Raw genomic sequence first — 21709 nt, forward strand, 5'->3', positions numbered from 1 at the left:
ATGCTGGGATGTGTAGTTCAACCACATCTGGAGAGCCGAAGGTTCCCCATCCCTGCTATAGTGGATATAAGTTTATTCCAGAACCTTTTGACTTTTCCACATTCCCAGAGACAATGGAAAAAAGGTGCCCTTGCGATGTGGCATTTAGGGCATTCTCCCGTAACTGAGGGGACAAAGTGGGCTAATCTGGCTGGAGATATATAAGACCGCTGCAACGTTTTGAGGTGGACCTCCTGTAAATAGGAGGATTGTTGGAACCTCATTGTTCGGGTATAGTATTTGCTAAGTGGCTCAGGGGCCTCAATAGATATAATGTCACTCGACCACTGCAACTTAAGTTTGGTCCATCTGGACTCTGAGGATGTGGAAATTAGTAACAAATATAGGGGCTTTAGTCGGAATGTGTGTATTGAACCTTTATTTATAATGTCTTGTAGAGGATCCAAGAGAGGAGGGGGGGTCCTAGAGATAATGCCCGGCTGGAGGGCCGTCAGGTAGTGTCTAGTCTGGAGGTACATGAAAAAATTCGACTGGGGCAACAAGAATTCCGTACGTAATTGGTCAAAGGATTTCAATTGTCCTCCAGGATCAAAAACCATAGAGGAGTCTCCAGGATTGAAAGAGAGTGTTTGAGCATGAGGGCGGGAATGCTGGGTTGCCCCATAAGGGGATTTTTTGAGAATAGAGTGGATTCCTGTGTAGCTGTTTATTGATCTGTTGCCAAGCCATGTAAATATCATAGAAGAGGATGTTGTTCTTAGCAATAGGTGGAGCCGTTCCAATGATTAAGACAAGACGGTTCTTAATTAATAATTTTTAATAATTAATATATTCGGTACTTGTGAGTTATCTGGGCTGCCGATTTTTTGATTGTATGCCTTAAGTTAAGGCATACAATCAGATGCGATGCGATGCGATATCGCATCGCATCGCATGCGATCATCGGATGCGATGACCCGATTTTTCCATAGGAATCAATGTTAAAATGGACTGAGTCCATTTTAACATGGAATTCAATGGGAAAAAGGGGTCCTTTTCATACCCCTACTATCCAAGTGGGCATGGAGTTGGATATAAACCTGTGGCGAGCGTAGCGAGCCACCGAGCCCGAAGCGTGGCGAGCGAAGCGAGCCCCGCGAGGGGCCGGTATTCTGTGTCCCCTCGCGGGGCTCGCTACGCTCGCCACGCTTCGGGCTCGGTGGCTCGCTACGCTCGCCACAGGTTTATATCCAACTCCATGCCCACTTGGATAGTAGGGGTATGAAAAGGACCCCTTTTTCCCATTGAATTCCATGTTAAAATGGACTCAGTCCATTTTAACATTGATTCCTATGGAAAAATCGGGTCATCGCATCGCATCGCATCCGATGGTCGCATGCGATGCGATGTGCCCGATCCGACCCGATTTAGAAATCGGCAGCCCGGATAACTCACAAGTACCATATATTCTAACATACTAAATGTACATCTAACAAATATCATAAAAGCATATATGATTAAAAAGAGCAATATAGGAGAGAATACTCAGAGTTGAGAATTTGAGCAAATTAGAACCTCCAACTTTTGAAAATAATAGGATTGTGTGATCAATTACCATCTGTTTGGGTCTGCTGGAATATTGTGAGTCCATTAGAAGTGACTGCAAGTGTCCTTGGGTGCCCTATGGGGAGCCTCCCGATTTAGCGTATTGTACCTCCTTTTTGTGCTAGAATTAGGAACATGCACAAGTCCCAGTAAGCAGTCCAGTATTTTTTGGAGTAGAGAACGTCGGTGGGAGAATGGACAGGTCACTTGGGATGGATGGGTCCAAGTATAGTTTGATTGGCTCAACGCGTTTCCCCAGATAATTTTGAGTCCAGCTTCCTCAGGAGCAAGTCGTAAGTCTATTTGGGGAACTCCCCAACGGTGGACAATCTGCCAGAAGACCTCCGGGTGTAAGGCCCATTCCCCTGGGTGGACTTCCTGGTGGCTTAAGTAATCGGCCTCCCAGTTGTCCACTCCTGGTATGAACACCTTTGAGAAGGCCAGGGCCTGACGTTCCGCCCACTGGAGGATCCGTCTGACTTCCTGCATAGCCTTGCGGCTGCGGGTCCCACCTTTGCGATTGACATATGCCACAGCTGTGGCATTGTCTGATTGAATCCGCACTGCGCGTCCAAGCAGGAGCAGATCCGCATGGAGCAAAGCCAGTTGAATTGCCCGAAGCTCCAGGATGTTGATCGGGAGGTTTGCCTCTAGTGGAGACCACCAACCTGGAAATGTTGGTCCATCACAACAGCCCCCCAACCACTGAGGCTGATCTGTTGTGACAATAGTCCATTCCCAGACCCCGAAACGGCAGCCCTCCAACAGATTTGGTGTGTGGAGCCACCATTGCAGTGATAGTCGACTGCATGCGGACAGAATAATTAAATAAATGCAAACCTGACCATTGTTTGAGAAGGTCTAGCTGAAAAGTCCGGGAATGACAGCCAAAGGGGAGTGCCTCGAAGGAGGCAACCATTTTGCCTAACAGGCAGATGCACAGATGCACTGACACTCTGTGAGGACCTGTCTGGTCAGCTCTTGAAGAGAGAGAATCTTGTCCATCGGAAGGATGTGTCCAGAGTCCGTCCCAAGAAAAGTATCCGTTGGGACGGAGTCAGTTGGGACTTTTTGTAATTCAGAGCCCACCCATGTTGCAGTAATACTTGACAACAAACATGAATGCTCTGAAGTAGCAGCTCCTTGGACAGGGCCTTGATCAAAAGATCGTCCAAGTAAGGAACAATATTCACCCCCTTTGCGTGTAGTAAAGATACCATTACCGACATGATCTTTGTGAAGAGGTGCGGAGCGGACGCCAGGCCAAAGGGCAGTGCCCTAAAATTGATTGCAAAGCGAAGGAACTTTTGGTGATGCTCGTGTATACGTACATGTAAATAGGCACGTTTGATGTCTAAAGCCAAATATTCCGTTTCCAGCCCAGCGACTACTGATCACAGCGATTCCATCTTGAACTTTTGGTAGGCTATGTACCTGTTCAAAGTTTTTAAATTCAAAATTGGGCGAACTGACCCGTCTGGTTTCGGCACCAGAAAAAGAGGCGAATAGAAGCCTTCTGTGCATTCAGCTGCCGGGACTGGTATTTGGACTCGGGCCGCCAACAGTTTTTGAATCACTTGGAGCAGAAGCAGGCGGTGTTTTCGACATGAGGGAGACCCATTGTGAAAAATTGGAGGGGGGGTTTGTAAGCGAATTCCAGCTTGTAGCCCTGAGAGACAATTGACAGAACCCATTTGTCTGTACAGGACGCAATCCAGTGCTGGTGAATATCCCACAGATGGCCCCCTACTCTGGGATCCCCCAGATAGGATGGGAGACAGTCATGCTGCGGTCTGGTTGTTTTGTGTCAGGACGGCGGGATCCTGCAGTTGAGGAAGTGGCCGCGCCTCCGACACCTCTGCCTCTGGAAGGGGTAAAGGAGCCTCTGGATTTTCCCCTAAACTTCGGTGCTCCTCGAAAGGAACGGAAAGAAGGGCCTTGGTAAGGCTTTTTTGGAGGCGGAGCTGAGGTGGGAAGGAAGGTGGACTTCCCCCCGTGGCCTGAGCAATCAGTTTGTCCAGCTCAGGACCAAATAGAATGTCACCTGTTAAAGGCAGTCCCTCTACGGCCTTCTTTATATCCGCTTCCGCCTGCCATGACTTGAGCCACAAAGAGCGTCTAGCTGTGATGGACAAGGTGGAAACGCTGGCAACGAAAGCCGCTGAATCTCTGGCGGCTTCCCCTATGTACGCAGCAGACTCGCGTATATGGGCAGATAGCAAGGACAGGTCCTCCACAGACCTTTGTTCTTCAATACCTTTAGATAACTCCTCTGCCCATGTTTCCATGGCTCTGCTAACCCAGGAAATGGCCAAAATAGGGCGTTAAGTAACCCTCGCTGTGGTAAAAATATGTTTTAGCCCCGCTTCCAGACGCCTATCTGGAGCGTCTTTTAAAGCTACTGCCCCTGATATAGGAAGGGCCACTTTTTTGGAAAGCTTAGACACCAAAGCGTCCGCTAAGGGTGGATTTTCCCACTTATCCCTCTCCTCTCTGGAGAGAAGGGATAAGTTCCTTTAAACCGTTTAGACAGCTGGAACTTCTTTTCTGGAGATTTCCAAACGTCCAATATTGGCTTATCTAACTCAATGGATTCAGGAAAACACACCACCGCCTTAGTGGGCCTGCCAAAGATAGGGACAAAGGCCGGGGGTTCCGGTTCTGTTACATTTAAAGTGAACTTAACGGCCTGTATAAGGGCCTCTAAACCTTGTGACCCTTCTGGGACCTCATCATCCCGCCCATCTGCCTGAGGGAGGGGGTCATCCTGCACATGCCCCAGGGGATCGTCCTGCTCATCCCCAGATGAGTCTTCCCACAATAACAAGGGAATACTCCTTTTTAAAGGTGGAGGTGGTGTGCTTGCAGGCTGCGTGGTTGTAGCCCTGACTAGGGAATCCACTGATTTGATAAGGTCCCTGGCCCAGGAAGGTTCAGCTGAACCCATAGAAGCTAGTTGGGTGTGTAACACCTCCCTATCCCTGCAGGATGCAGCTAGTTCTGCTGCCAGGGTGGATAAAACACTAGTGACCCCCTCCACATTGAGGAGGGGAGAATGGTCTTTGTCTGCTTCTTCCCCTTCATGGCATTACCTGCACAGGGTTACACCCTTAATGTGCTGAGTAAACTGTAGATTGCACTAGGTGCATACAAACAGTTTTTGAGAGGCCTTTGTCTGTTGTTTTCAATATGACTGCAAGGAGTTCTCACTCAATCTCACAGCACCCAAACTGACCACACACAATGATAGGTAGCAGTGAGGGAGAGAAAGAAATAATAGGGGGAGAGGAGCCCACTTTCCCCGAATTAAGCCCAACACACAGAATACACTCCAGCAAGAATCCCAGTGGGAAACCCTTTCACTCACCCAGCGCAGTGAACCAGCCGATGAGGTGGAGGAAGCGCTCTGATGCTCTGTGCAGGAGATCCGTCGAGGCACACCAGCAGGGAGAGGCAGCGTGGGCTGTAAAATGGCACTCAGTGTAGGAGAAGGGGAGAAGCTCCGCCCCCTTCTGTCGCTCCACTCAGCGCGTGCTGTGAACAGCGGCGCTGAGTGACATCTGCCTTCCTCGCTGGACCAGTGCGCACTCTGGTCCAGCCGTCACCCGTGCTCTGCCCCTGCACCTCCGGCGGGAGACGCGGCCACGGACCCATAATGCTGGCCGCGGGAGGCTGTGGCTGGTCCCCAGCGCCAATGCGCTGGTGACCAGCGTCAGAAGTGTTCGCCGCAGGCAGTGCCGTTCTGACCCCCCAGAGGGCATCCCACAGAGCAGGCAGTCAGTAGGGTCCTCTGGCTGCCTGTATACACTTCTTTGAATGAAATAAAAAATTATAAGAGCCCCTTTATGAGGAGCCCTAGCCCAGGGATCCGACTTCTCCGGGCACTTAACTAAGACTGGGGTCTGAGGGGAGGTTAGAGGGGGAGGAGCCATGCTACACTTCAATTTCTACATCGGTAAAACTAAACGTTGCCTGAAAGTGAGAATCCTCGAACATCTGAGGAACATAAAACACGGGGTACTTAATCATAGTGTTCCCCGACACTTTAAAGAAAAACATAATTGCGACCCGAGTAGTTTATCTTTTCAAGGGATTGAACTTGTTTTAAAAGGGAAGAGAGGGGGAGACCACGATAGACTCTTAATTAAAAGAGAGACTATGTGGATCCTCAAACTTAACACTCTCGCCCCCACAGGTTTAAACGAAGGTTATGAAGTAACACCCTTCATTAATTAATTTTTCTGCTTATTTTGTGTGTTCTCTTATTAATTACTGTATCTTTATCAATTGCTGCTCCTTTTTATTGTATAGTCCATGATTTATTGAAAATTGGGCTATCCACACGAGCCAATTTATTGGTTGATTTTTATATGACTATATATATTTTCTGCATATATTATAAATTCTCTGTACATGTATATTTGTGTGTTACAGGCTTGGATTGATATTCAATTGATCTAAAAACGTCATTAGACACACAATGTTGTGCTAATTTGAATTACGATGTTTTCAACGATACTGTGCCGTTTGAATTACGATGTCCTACTGCTGCTAACTTTTTATACAAAACCGAATGCACTTTATATATGTATAGTTGTATTGTATTAATGGTTGTAATGTCATGTATGCACTTCATATATTTTTAATTTGTCAGTTTTTTTTATTGTAAATCCATGGCAAAATAGTTCCGTGCACAGCAAAGCTCTGGTCTTGAGCTTCCTCATTGGTTACCCTACGGGCGCACCCTCTCTCTTGGGCCTATTAGGAACTATGATTTTCCTCACATATGTTACTACTCAGACGCGCTCTAGCGCGCGCCTGTGTTATCTCCCGCTGTCCATTCACGGGCTCTGGCTTCTGGTGATTACACCATAAAACCCGAACGAGCGGACGTAATAGCCACGCCCTCTGACGAAGTCTTAGTGACGAAACGCGTCAGGGCGTGGCTTACGTCGCTCATCCACCTTCCCTCCTGTGACGCTGTACTCTGGTGGCTTCCCCCGTCCTCTGCACGGCAATCCAGCCTGGCGGCGTTCTGAAAGGGAGTTCCAGAGGGGCTGATCGTGTGAGCTGTCTTGCCTTGGATAGTATGTACATGTCATGTGGTAACCAGTCCACAGAGCTTCAATACTTGGTACGAGGCTTTTATATTGCTGTACCCGGGAATTTTTTATTTCCTCAATAAATTTGTCTCTTTTAATGCACTATGGAGCGCACCTTTTTCTTTTCTTTTACTGCCTATATATATATATATATATATATATATATATATATATATATATATATATATATATATATATATATATATATATATATATATATATATATACCGCATGCAAAGCCTGTGTTTGTCCCTCTGTAGGAGCCCTGACAGGCTCAGCGCTGCCTCTGATTAAAAACCCTCCCATAACAAGGCAGCTGCTGCTGCTATCCTTCATGGGCCTGAGAACCATATGGTGAGCTCCACCAAGCAGAGCTCAGCACAAGCCACTCAGCCTCTGACCTCTTGTGCAATGTCTTATGGGACTTAGTCAACTCCAAGTAATGCACTGCACACTTTTGCAGTCAGTGTGCCTTGACTCCTTATGCTCAGCACCATTAATCATTGTCACATTGGGCCATATTCTAGTTCACTTTACCTGACAATATCCTTCTTAGATGGACAAAACCATGTGCACTGCAGGGGAGCAGATGTTACTTGTGCAGAGAGAATTAGATTTGGGTGTGGTTTTACTTCAAAGTGAGATCTATAAAGCAGCCAGTATTTACCCTGCACAGATACAAAATAACTCACCCAAATCTAATTCTCTCTGCACATTTTTACATCTGCCCCCCTGCAGTGCACATGGTTTTGTCCATCTAAGAAGGATTTTGTCAGAAAGAGTGAACTAGAATAAGGCCCATTGGCAGATAGGTGAAGCTGCAGCACTATTTCTAAAAATACATGCCAACCACAGGGGGCCCCTAGATAGAGGGGGGCCCAGGGGTACTGACCCCTTGTGCCCCCATTATAATCCGGCCCTGCTGTTACTGCCACTATATAACTCGTTGTGTGGGTTCATGCTATCTCCATTCCCCTCCTCACATCATCTGAACAACAAAAACACTGCGCTTATACAAAGGAAAGGTCTGAATTACCATCCAATACACATGTATTAATCAATAACTATTTATTAAAACAAATGATGTTTTTTCCCTCCTCACATCATGTCACTTCCCTGTCATATGCACCTCTGTCATCACTGACATATCATGCATGTCCTAGTCTGTGCTGCTGCCCCACCCCTAGGCGTATGTTACCCCCACAGTATTTGTTCACAAATTGTAATTGATATGTGTACCAAGTTTTGGTGTAAATTGCTCCAGTCATTCCAGAGTTATGCTGTCTACTAAAATACTCTGTGCTACTGCATCACCCCTAGTGGTTCTAGGGGTGTGTTTCCCCACAGTGTTTGTTCACAGATTGTAAATCATGTGTGTACCAAGTTTTGTGTAAATTGTTCCAGCCATTCTGGTGTAATGCTGGAACATGCAGTACATATGAGCGTACAGCCACAAATTATGGTTTAGTGGGAAACCCAAGGAATAGTACCATAGGTTGCTTCACTAGGTATCACTTTTGATAACCATTATCATCTTATTCCAAAAGAAAGTGTGAATTCTAAAAAAAATATACAAACTATATGAAAAATTGACACCTGTGATCACAAATTGCCACTGCGGGAAAAACTTATGTTAGTATAAAAACAAATATAAATATAAAACAAACATGTAAAGATCATGTTAAGAACATGTAAGATGTTGCCAATAGCAACCAGTGTTATGTCTATCTTGTGGATTGCTATAGAGAAATGATAGCTTAAGGATATGAGAAATAAGAAACAAGGCGCAACTAGAGTCCGTGCAGCTTCACCATAGAATGTGGACCACCAAAGTCCTCTTAACGTAAATCTAGTTGCTATGGGCTACATCAAAACTTTCATTTTTAGCTTTCAGATCTACCCCAAAATTATATAATAGGCATAATTTCCATTTGTGCCAATATTTACGCAACTGGGCAAATCTTGGAAGACTGCACATCTGCCAAGGTATCTTTGCACGGCTGGTTGCAGTGAACATTTATTCTCATCGATTGATGGTCATAAACCATTAGGAAGGAATGTGGAGTTGCAGCAAAAATATAGGCATATCATAACCAATTTAAGGGCATGTTTCTACCTACATCTTTGTCACATATGCAGAAAACATGGTGCCAGCGTTGCAGCTTTCATTAGCATTCTAGGAGACCATAGACTCACTCATAGATTTGAAGTTCCTCGGACTTGCATCAATGCTGTTAATGGTACACAGTTTCTGAAATTTTGCAGTGGTGCAATTTCTGTTGTTGATAGTTTCAAAACTCACAGCTACATTGGCTTTTGCAAACAAATTGGAACAGGCTCAATGTTCTTTGTGGTAATTACCTTATACACGCATTATAAATATATAGCAATATGGAGTGAATGCAATCTATATCTATAAAATAAATGGTTGTGGGGATTCCCACTACGTGAAACAAGACAGCCATCCTCTAGGAGAGGATTGGCCAGTATAGGACCTCATTTAGGTCAGATTGAACATTTGGTATTTTGCACATGTGCAGGACACGTTCTGCATGGGCAGAAATGGGTCCTGTGATGCAGGGATGGCATCAGTCTGTCAATGATTTATATTCTGTTGTTGTTTGGGGGGTGGTGATGGCCTCCATTTGTGAAAACAGGTGTATCACCACCATTTAGATGGTGGGTAGAGGCCAGGATCTTTGTCGCTGCATGATTATTTTCTGGCCTAAGCAGTGGGCAGCTTCACATCATCATGGGTGCCACAAGCTGCCTGAAGGTGTGTAAGTGTGATCCGATGTCTGCCTCCTAGGACACAGGTCAGATAACTACTGCAGCAGGAAGCATCTACATAACAGACACCTTCTGCTGTATTACCATATAACACTGCTGTTACCATGGAAGATACTGTACTTCATTAATATTTTAATGACCTTTCTACTGAAGAGGGGATGGAAAGAGGTGGTGCTGAAGTGACCTGGCATGTAAATCTCAAAATAAATATAATATTGTATAAGTGATATTTTCTTTTTTAATTACAGGCCTTAAAAACTAGATTGTGTTCACACTTCAATTAGTTGCACAATACTATATTGCTGACATTATGTTGTTGTTTGGCTTTTAGGAATACAAGCGCAAACTAGCAAGAGTATCCCTGGTCCGAAAAGAGCTGCGACTACATATCCAAAATCTGCCAGATCTGTCACGTCTTCCAAATGTTACAGGCAGCAGAGTCCATTTGCCATATGCTGGGGATCTTTACAATGATGACTGACAAGAAGCTGATGAATGGCTAAAGATTTCTGGTTTTGAATAAGTGAATCTTATTAGTATTTTTTGTATATTGTATAAAGTGTGGTTTAATTTTAACATAAAGCAAACCCTTCACATTGTGTTACAGTAATGTTATCTATATTATCGTCAAAAGCCACATGAACTGTACATGTATGATGGATTACAAAAAATGGTACTACTATGCTGTGAATAGTATATATATATATAATATATATATATATATATATATATATATATATATGTATATGTAATAGGTTTGAACTGCTTTAGTTGACATTGTACAGAGTACAGTATATCAACATATGTTTTTGCAGTTTAATGTAAATTATGTAACTGAATTTCTGCATAGACATAGATATGACTAGGTGAAAGGGAATTTGGGTGTAAGTAATTTTTTATTAAACTACCGATATTCTCATAATTTTAATCAAATAACTTTTTGCAAAAATGTTTCTGTTTTGGCCAGCTTGTTCTAGATACAGTTGTACTCCCCAGGACATATTGCCGAAACATTACTTATCGTATAACGTTTATAATTAAACTCACAAGGATGCCCTCTCAACTTGCATTAGGACACACACAAACACAAAAAATACATAAATAAAGTAAAATAAATTTTGTCTATACTTAGGCTGCATCATACAGGAAGCAGTGTGTTCCAGGTGCATTCACTACTTCAGTGTTTGCTGAATATACATTTTGTCAAAGTTTTTTTGCCCTGAAATGGTTTAGGAAATAGGAGCCATAAAGGTAAATTTACTATGATGGGAGTTCTATTTCAGATGGGATGCTGCTATGGGCAACCAATCAGAATCTACTTATTAATTTAGCACCTTCTAGGATAGATAAAATATGATTGGTTGCCCATAGCAGCATCCCATCTGAAACAGAACCGTCTAAGTTAATTTCCCCCATAAACTCTAGAATGAACACATACATACAGATGTGTCCTGCTATGCCTTTCCCTTTTTGCTTCATTTGGCAGGAAAGTGGCCAAATCGTCAATTCCATTGCATGGCTAATTTGGCCATATAGCTGAATGGGGAAAGGTGTATGTAGACATATGTGTAATTCTGTTATGCAAATTAGATGTTGGCTAAAAAATTATTAAAATATTTATATATTTTCATAAAACTGAGTTAGCCTGCAAGTTTTAGGTAGAACATTTTTCTGGATATCTATTCTAAGGGGGAATTCAATTGTGGATGAAAGAGACAATAGCTGGTGGGTAATTCGCATCTCTTTCTTTCAAAAGTAATTTTTACCCTATGTGGGAGTGAACACTTTTGAGCAAAATCCTGTTGCAGTAAAGTGCAGGGGGCATAGGAGATAGTCAGTGCAAACAAGTCACCGGCAATTCAATGTTCCCATAGATGTGTATTTTCTGCAGAATTCTTTACTTTTACAATTGCACTGTTGTTTCTGTATAAAAGTGCTAGACATATGCGGAAAATGTGATAAGATGGGAGGGTACTTATATGTTAGTTGGGCGCCTACTAAGGTATTTGCTTAGTTTTCCGCGTACGCTCGCCACGCTTCGCGCTCGCCACACTATATAAAATCAACTCCATGCCGACATGGATAGTGGGGGTATGAGCGTACTAACTATAGTATGCGCCCAACTAACACATAAGTACATAGGATGTTGTGATGGGCAACCAATCAGAACTTACTTATTTTATTTTACACCTTCTAGAAGATAATAGATAGTATCTGATTGGTTGCCCAAAACAACATCCCATGTGAAATAGAACTCCCATCTTAGTAAATTTCCCCCACAAACTTACATGGAAACACATTCTAATGGTGCTGATTTCCTCTACAATGTGTACTAGACTATTTAAGCCTATCCATTCTCATACTGCAAATTGCTTTTTCTTTGTTATCGTGTTTTTACATTTGCAGATTGTTTACATGCGTATTGGCTTCATCTACAGTATATTTCAAGTACATTGTGAACGGTCACAACTTATATTTTTAACAACTTGTGTAGCGTTTTTGTGTTTGGTCTTAAAACTGTGTTTTGTCTCTAAATCTGCAAACTATTAATTTTGTATTTCTAAACCTTGTAAAAACATGTGTTGGAAGTAATGTTGATTCTATGATGTAGCTTTCACATCACATAAAACATTTTGAAACGTTTTGAAAAACTGTAATTTTAAATGGTATTTTAAATGGGTCTAGTGTTCATATTGCAGCAGATTACCATTTAAAAATACCATTTAACCCCTTCCTGACAGAGCTAGTTTTTGCGTTCCTGACAGAGCCATTTTTTTCAAATCTGACATGTCTCACTTAAGTGGGGATAACTTTTTTTTGCTTTTACTTATCCCAGTGATTTTGAGATTGTTTTTTCGTGACACATTGTACTTCAAATTAGTGGTAAATTTGGGTCGATACAGTCTGTGTTTTTTTGTGAAAAATACCAAAATGTCGTGAAAAAATGGAAAATTTAGCGATTTGCAAAATGTTAAATTTTCTGCTTGTGAGACAAATAATCATACCACTCAAAATAGTTAATAACTAACATAGACCATATGTCTACTTTATGTTGCCATCATTATTTCAACTTCCTTTTAATTTTTTTGGACACTAGGAGGCTTCAAATATGAATAGCAAATTCTCAAATTTTCAAGAAAATTTCAAACACTGATTTTTTTAGGGACCAGTTCAGTTCTGATGTGACTTTGAGGGACTTGTATGTGAGACACCCCCATAAATGATGCCATTTCAAAAACTGCACCCCTCACAGTATTCAAAACAGCATTTTGGAAGTTTGTTAACCCTTTAGGTGTTTCACAGGAATTAAAACAAAGTGTAGGTGAAATTTCAAAATTTCATTTTTTTTGCAGATTTGCAAATTTAATACATTTTTCTAAGGAACACAGTACATTTTACTAGAGAAATGTGACTAAAAATTGATTCCCCCAATTCTTTGGTTTTCATAAATATCCTATATGTGGCCCTAGTGTGCACGGTGACCAAACCACAGGCTTCATAATAGAAGGAGCACCTACTTGATTTTGGAGCCTCCTTTTTATGAGATTATTTTTTAGGAACCATGTAGGTTTCTAGGCACCATAAGATGCTAAAAGTTAGGTACCCCCCCACAAGTGACCCCATTTTGCAAACTACACCCTTCAGGGAATTCATCTAGGGGTATAGTGTACATTTCAAACCCCCAGGGGTTTCACCAATTGTGGTACAACTGGGCAGTGAAAATGAAAAAAAAAAAATTTTCATTTTCACAGCTCAGTTGTATCAAAATTGGTGAAACCCCTGGGGGTTTGAAATGTACACTATACCCCTTGATGAATTCCCTGAAGGGTGTAGTTTGCAAAATGGGGTCACTTGTGGGGGGGTTCCACTGTATGGGTGTTTCGGGGGTCATTCAACCAGAATCTGTGCTGCAAAATCCAAAAATCACTCCTTCCCTTCTGAGTCCTGCCATGCACCCAACTGGTATTTTTTGGTCACACATGAGGCATTGCCGTACTCGGGAGAAATTGGGGCACAGATTTTGGGGTGCTTTGTCTCCTTCATTCCTTGTGAAAATGAAAAATTTTGAGCCAGATCTGCATTTTTGTGTAAAAAAATGTAATTTTTTACACAAAAATGCAGTTCTGGCTCAAAATTTTTTATTTTCACAAGGAATGAAGGAGACAAAGCACCCCAAAATCTGTGCCCCAATTTCTCCCGAGTACGGCAATGCCTCACGTGTGACCAAAAAATACCAGTTGGGTGCATGGCAGGACTCAGAAGGGAAGGAGTGATTTTTGGTGGCGGAATGAATGGTGGGTGCTATGTCGCATTAGCAAGACCCCCGAAGCACCAATACAGTGGAACCCCCCCACAAGTGACCCCATTTTGCAAACTACACCCTTCAGGGAATTCATCTAGGGGTATAGTGTACATTTCAAACCCCCAGGGGTTTCACCAATTTTGATACAACTGGGCAGTGAAAATGAAAAAAATAAATTTTTCATTTTCACAGCTCAGTTGTATCAAAATTGGTGAAACCCCGGGGGGTTTGAAATGTACACTATACCCCTTGATGAATTCCCTGAAGGGTGTAGTTTGCAAAATGGGGTCACTTGTGGGGGGGTTCCACTGTATGGGTGTTTCGGGGGTCATTCAACCAGAATCTGTGCTGCAAAATCCAAAAATCACTCCTTCCCTTCTGAGTCCTGCCATGCACCCAACTGGTATTTTTTGGTCACACATGAGGCATTGCCGTACTCGGGAGAAATTGGGGCACAGATTTTGGGTGCTTTGTCTCCTTCATTCCTTGTGAAAATGAAAAATTTTGAGCCAGATCTGCATTTTTGTGTAAAAAAATGTAATTTTTTACACAAAAATGCAGTTCTGGCTCAAAATTTTTTATTTTCACAAGGAATGAAGGAGACAAAGCACCCCAAAATCTGTGCCCCAATTTCTCCCGAGTACGGCAATGCCTCACGTGTGACCAAAAAATACCAGTTGGGTGCATGGCAGGACTCAGAAGGGAAGGAGTGATTTTTGGTGGCGGAATGAATGGTGGGTGCTATGTCGCATTAGCAAGACCCCCGAAGCACCAATACAGTGGAACCCCCCCACAAGTGACCCCATTTTGGTCACCAGCTTTGGGAGGGGGGCTGGCGCTGCGGCTGGCGGGGGGGTGGGAGGGGTGCTGGCGCTGCGGCAGCCGGGTGGGTGGGAGGGAGGGGGGCTGCCGGGTGGGAGGGGGGGGGGGGCTGGCGATCGTTGGTGATCGGTGCGGTATACGCACACACACACACACACACACACACATATATATATATATATGTGTGTATATATATATATATATACACACACATTTGCACATTTTTTTATTTTATTTTATTTTTAACTTTTCCAGCAGCAGCATGATGCTGCTGCTGCTGCTGCGGGGGGGAGGGGGGAGGAGGGGAGCGCAGCGTGCGCTCCGGACGTAGCGGTTGAGCCGCTGGAGCTGCTGCTGCTGCCGGGTGAGTGCCCGGCGGGTGGGAGGGGGGTGCTGCCGCTCGGTGGTGATCGGTGCTGCACCGATCACCACCGTTTTCTGTGTTACCGAGCGGCTTAGCCGCCGGTAACACAGGAAACGCTGTGATTGACTGTTCAGATTTGAACAGCCAATCACAGCGATCGCCGACCGGGGGGGGCACCCCTGCCCCCCCTGGGCGACGAGGGGGGATGTCTGCTGTCAGGGACAGCAGACATCACCTAACTGTCACTGCGTCTCTAGACGCAGTGACAGTTAGAAACCATGACGTACATTTATGCCATGTGTCGGGAAGTACTTCCCGACCATGACGTAAATGTACGTCAAATGTCGGGAAGGGGTTAAGTACCATTCACATCACCAGTCAAGCCGTTTAACCTCTGAACACGTTTCCACCCACAGCTTATTTCCTGGTTCAGGGAAGGGACACAAGACAAGGGACAGCCTATCACAGTGCTCTAACCTTTATTTTTTACTAAATACCATTTCAGTGCCATTCAGACAGCACAAAAAACGGCTCTGAATTGGCTTTAAAACGGGTAGGACTCTGCTTTTTAAACGTGTTGAAATACCAGTTAACTTTAAATGGTATTTCAACTATGACACTTTCACACTGCAGCCTTTAACATTTTAAAAGGCAAAAAAACGGCAGTATACCGTTTTAAAAGTGTGATGTGAAAGCTACATAAGAAACACTAATTTAAAAACACAATACAGTTAATACAGTATAGTAAACTACTGACTCATTTACTGTTTTTCTGTTCAGTTAAAATATGTTCTACAAGTTTTTAAATATGTGCATATTTATAACAAAAAATAATTTCAAATACTATTTTCTTATATATATATTGTGCAATGCAACGAATTATTTAATGGCTGTAAATAATGAATTTTCCACCAACCATGTGATACAAATGTGCTTGTTTTTACTTCACTCCCATTTCCAGAATATGCTGTTCAGAGACGAATTGCATAAACTTTGCATGTATTTTAGTAAAATGTAGCTGTGACATTTTTTGCCTAATTGGGATGTGGTTAACATCCTGGCTGACAGGATGCCAGCAGTCAAATTACCAAACATCCAATCTTGCCAGCAGAAGACTGGTAATAAAAAGGTTTGATATCCAAGAGAGGATATCGAAAAAAGACTCCCGGGTGGGGCACAGCCTTCTAGTGAAAATAGATTACTGTTAATACAGACTTTATTAGTTAAAACATGGCCCTAATAATGGGTCAAGAGAAAACAAAAGACAATCTATTTTCACTAGAAGGCTGTGCCCCACCCGGGAGTCTTTTTTCGATATCCTCTCTTGGATATCAAACCTTTTTATTACGATTACCCTACTCCCAGGGAGCACCTCCACAACTCTATCACATACAATTATACTTTATTACATTGATTGGAGTACGCCTTCTTACCCTCCGTCATTATAGCCCAGTGCCCTCGGCCTCTCCCCTCTTCCCTTCCCTCTTTCTTGCCAGCAGAAGACTGGCACTGGAAATTTGACATTGACGAGGATGCTGATGCCAGAATCCAAACTGCTGGAATCCTGCAGTATGTTGGGGGGGGGGGGGTTAGGTTTAGGAACTGTTGGGTGAAGGTTAGGGTTAGGCTGCAGGGTGGGATGGTTGGGGAATCAATAGGTCTGCCACTATTGGTCGACACATGAAACAGTCAACATGGCCTAGGTCTATATTGACAAAAGGTTGACATGGAAATTGTCGACACTTAAAAAGGTTGATATGAGTTGTACACAGGTTTTTAGTGTCTGTGTCGACATTTGACAACATGGACACCATACTAGTGTAGAGCTTTGCTGCGATCGACCCACTGTTATATTCTCCCTCTATTCCCACTTGGATCGGGAAGTAAGAACAAGTAATAATAATTAGAAATTGTGTCATTTTCTCCTTATCGACCATTTTTCATGTGCCAACTTATTGACTGGATATCGGGATAGTTAGGGTGGGCAGGGCGAAGGTAAGTATACTGCTGCCATTGCTTCTGCCGGTCATCTATATGTATACCGCATAACCAATGCCATCATTTCAGCAAGTACAAAATAATACATCATGATATAAGATTTAATTTATATTTTTAGAATATCATTTATTTAGATTTTTTTTTCAAATGTACAGTATGCAATGTTTTCTGCAAATGATAATTACAGAAGAACTGGAGTATGTCAAAGTTAGAGGTACCATTGATTTACATTTCATTTGCTTATTTTTTGAATGATGGAAGTGAAAGGAATACAAATAATTGCCCTATCTTTACAATCAGTAGTTGGTAGATGCTGGAATACAGTTTGCAAGAAGTATCAAAGTTTCAGAAAGTTACAATGACATATTTTAGGATGTATAGTTGCCATGTAGAAAATCAGTGCAATCACCTGGTGTTTATTTTAATTGCACACAGAAAGACAAATACAGAATTTTCTCAAATGGATTTAGGATTAACATAATATGATGCTTTTGGTTTTAGGCAACAAACTAATTTTTTTAATAATATATACAATAATGTTTTATTCAGGGTAGTATATTGACCATGCATTTTGAAATGCCATTTGAATTGTTTTCATATTAAAAACATCTGTATACCGAATGGACATATCAGTAGTGGCTGAGTGTAAACAGTCATGTGCATACACAGTTAAATGTGTCGGTGAACTCATGTCCTGCTCCTGTGTACCTATATTTTGCAACAGATTGCGAATTTAAAAAAAATATTAATTTGTATGGTTCCTAATCATTGTAGGTTTAATAGCATGTAAGCACCAATAAAGTTCCCCAAAATAACCTGTACTCTGTTCATTGTGCACAAGTACATGTAGTATGGCTATAACCTCCGTGAGAATGTATTAGTAACTGAACAAAACTATTAGTAAACAAATCACAAATTATAAGGGGGTAAATTTACTAAAGCTTCTAAAAGTGAAAAGAATTTAGAATTTCTCTAGTGTATCCTAGAAAATGATAAGTCAGTGTCTGATTGGTTGCTATGTGCAATGGGTGCCAGATGACTGTCAGTACTTCGACATCCCGACTGGTTAAATGCCAACAGTTGGGATGCTGACAGGGGCTATTCTTCCTTAGGGGTCCACGATCCTCACTGAGCCCGCAGCGTGGCGAGTGCTCCTGGTATTCGGGATTCCGATGTCAGGATATTCTGATGGTGGGATTATCGGACCACCATACCACACCCATGTGCAAAATCACTATTTTCATTTTTAGAAGCTTTAGTAAATTTATTCCATGCTACTACCTGTGGGTATTCATCCATTATACTACTTTAGGCATACAGTCATTCCGCCTACAGTCATCAAAAGTATTTCCACACCTCGTATACCTAACCCATGCGTGGTGCAAAACATGCATATGCATATTAGCACTACCTTCTCTTTTGCAGGTTTTGGTGGTTAGGATACCCAGTTCCTGCCCATTTGTAGAGAAACAAATGCACACAGAATCTCGGTTGGGGTACATTATGCATGGTGTGGTGTATGCACAGTTTGCTAACAGTTGGTGGACGTGCCCACTGTAAGAATGGTGTCCAATAGATATACAGTAAATATGAATTATACCAATTTACTTTAAAGGCAAATGAACAGGAGCTCACTGTAGATTGTAGTAATCCTTTCAATATCTTCTTCAGTATATAAGCAGCAATCCAGTCCACAGCTAGATTCTGAAATGTATTTTTACTAAACAAAAAGTAGCTTGTTCCATAGCTTTTTCTGCTGATGTATTTTGCTTGTTTTAAAACATCAGGTTTTGTATTTAATCGTAGACCTGTTTATTGAACATACTTATTTCATTATATATAGCACTTTTGGTACGAGACCAGTATTGTAGCTGCACGGTGATGGCACACTAGTACTCTATTTGGTACTTGTGTATTAGCAAGGCGCCCATAGCGGTGCTGTCAGAATCAGCGTAGTGTTCACACGCCCAGCGCAGGCAGTATACTGTAGTGTAGTGTTCCCACCCGTTTGCGCCTAGCCGGAGCTTACATAGTTAGCGTAGTCAGACGTCCCTGTTCGTATCAGCATTGTGTTCCCGCCCGTTCGCAGCCAGCCGGAGCTTACGTAGTTATCGTACTCAGTCAGCGCTTATTACATTGTGTGGGCACCATTGACCATTTAAACCTGGCTGACATTACAGGTGTGAATGTGTCCCTGAAACACCCCCACTATCCATGCCAGCCCGACACGTCCTCCAGACCTTTTCATACCCCCACCATCGACGTGGAGTTGATTTTATAAAGTGCCCGAAGCGTGGCGAGCGCACGCGGATTACTTTACATGTGTTCCGTGTCTGCTCGCCTCACTTTATAAAATCAACTCCAAGCGGACTTGGATAGTGTGGGTAACACGTGCGCGCGCCATGCTTCCGGCTGGCGTGGATAGTGGGGGTTTGAAAAGGAGGCATTTGTCAATATGTAACATTGAGCACTGGCAAATGCCTCGTTTATTGTGCATAAGACGCACTTGCAGACACGGACAGCGTTGCCATACCCTGCCCCAATAATTACTGAGACGCAGGAGCGTCTCAGACAGCTAAAGGCGCCTCTCCTCCAGTGTCTGCCAGCACAGGGGATCTGGCAGTTACCGGCACTCACTAGGCTTGCCATGGACAATGGGGAGAGAGCCATGGATGACAAGGACAGAGCCGGGCTGCCACGGAGTTCCTACGCTAACTACACTAGGCAGCCATTGGGCTGCCGCAGAGTTACTACGCTAGGCAGCCTTTGGCCTATGCTGACAGGTTAGCTTGGGCTACGCTGAAAACGTAGCATAGCCGGGCGCCGTGCTAATACACAAGTACCCTCTATTTTAACACAAATTTTTACACTGCATCAATTTTCATGTCAATTCTCATATATGTACACCGATTTTCATGTCAATTCTCATATATGAACAACAAAGAAGATGTACTGTAAAGGATTAATTATAATAAAGATTATTGTAGTCAAGTAGTAAAAACTAAACTGCTAGTATGTGTTGAATGGTTTTTCCATCATATTTACATCTGGCACATTAGTAAGTTTCAACATATTTTATTCAAATTTTGATATACAATTAGTATTAGTATGAATGCAATAGTACATACTTAAGTTGGTGAAGACCGGGAAGTCCAGATTTTTTTAACTTTAGAGGGACATACAGTATGTATTATTCTTTCAGCAATGAACCATATCCCACTCACTGTTCTAGAAATGGCAAAAAAAAGGGACCCAATTTACATGTGCAAATTAAATGTACTTCCCAGCCATCTCTGATCCACTTTGCATTTTGTAAATTCCTAAAAATATACACTTCATTTTTGAAAGCAATCTTATACTTTGCAGCATTTTTTCCATACTTGCCTACAACTCTCGCACAGTATTGGACATAGCAGGGAAAAGGTCTGGCTATGGGACTTTATTGCACCTGTTAATTGGGGAAAAAAAATTGTAATGCAAAGTTGAATTTATCTAATCAACAGGTGGGTGAATAATGATACAGGTATTCCAGAGTGTATATAGTAAGGTTAACAAATAAAATCAAAAGAGTTATTAATATTGTACTGATTGCACCATAAAATCAATTTTCAGAGGTTTTTCACAGGTGTGTATACACACACACACACACACACACACATATATATCTGTAGTTGTTGACCTACAATTGTAAATATTAAGACTCAAGGTAGGATAGCTGTTATCCAATGTACCCAAGTGAACAGTAGCATAAACTGTCAGCTGTGACACTGATCGGGATTATTTATTTATAACAGTTTCTTCTATAGCGGAGCATATTCCGTTGCGCTTTACAAAAGGAGACAGTGATACAACAAATGGTATTTACAGACAGTCAAAAGGTAGGAGGGCCCTGCTCGCAAGTGTACAATCTATAGGGATTGATGGTTAGACTAATTTTCTGTGAGTGCTCCAAAGTCACTGACTAGATGGAGCTCCTTCCTGCATGTAGTTGCTGCGGGAGGTTGCAGGGGTGGCTGTTTGTCACCCAGCATGCAGGTACGACCAGCTGCTCGATGTGTGGGACTGGAGGATGCACTGAATGTGCATCGGCATGGAAAATGAAACAATTGGCCAGTTGCAGCAGGTCGCAAAGAAGCGGCTTTAGTGGTAGCCAGTGACTGAAACACAGATGGAGAGATTCTGCAGCAGTATTGCTGTATTCTCCTCCATTGTTTATATGTTATTATATTGATTTTACAGTGCAATCAGTACAATAGAAATTTCAAAACATCTTATTTGTTTACCTTACTATATATATTGTGGAACACCTGTATCATCACCCACCAGCGCAGCTTTTCATAAATTGGTTTTCCAGCTCATCAACTTGCAACAAGTAATTGTTGCACCCAAAGCTCCTGCAGAAGAGTGATTGCTACAGCCACAACTATTTTATAAACCAATTATGGATTGATTGTCCTTTGTCTATAATTCTATAGAATCAAATGGGTTTAACATACCTCAGCGCCACAAGTTTTCTTTTTCCAAACAATAAAATGACTGCAACTTAATAAATTCCAGGTAATTTATCGTCAATAAAGTAGAGTCCCTTGTGTACAATTTTTTAAAATTTATTCAAAATAATAAAAATACATATTTGGGAGATATAACTTTTCATGAAGATCGAATTACATTCTAAACCAATCCAAGACAATATTAATAGAAAGCACGGTACTCTTTACCTAGCACGGCGCCCATCGCGGGCATCGC

At 42.4% G+C, this 21709-nt stretch overlaps 1 protein-coding gene across 1 annotated transcript in view; it reads left to right on the forward strand.

Moving 5' to 3' along the window:
• RPRD1A (regulation of nuclear pre-mRNA domain containing 1A) overlaps window positions 1-11963 on the forward strand; it is a 199090-nt gene extending 187127 nt beyond the window's left edge. Inside the window, exon 7 of the mRNA XM_083188387.1 lies at window positions 9808-11963. Coding sequence (XP_083044513.1) covers window positions 9808-9957 — 150 coding nt within the window. The 3' untranslated portion in view covers window positions 9958-11963. The remainder of the gene's footprint in view (window positions 1-9807) is intronic.
• The last annotated feature ends 9746 nt before the right edge of the window (window positions 11964-21709 follow it).

The sequence above is a fragment of the Crinia signifera genome, chromosome 5, assembly GCF_055691185.1.
Source record: "Crinia signifera chromosome 5, ASM5569118v1, whole genome shotgun sequence".
Lineage (NCBI taxonomy): Eukaryota > Metazoa > Chordata > Amphibia > Anura > Myobatrachidae > Crinia > Crinia signifera.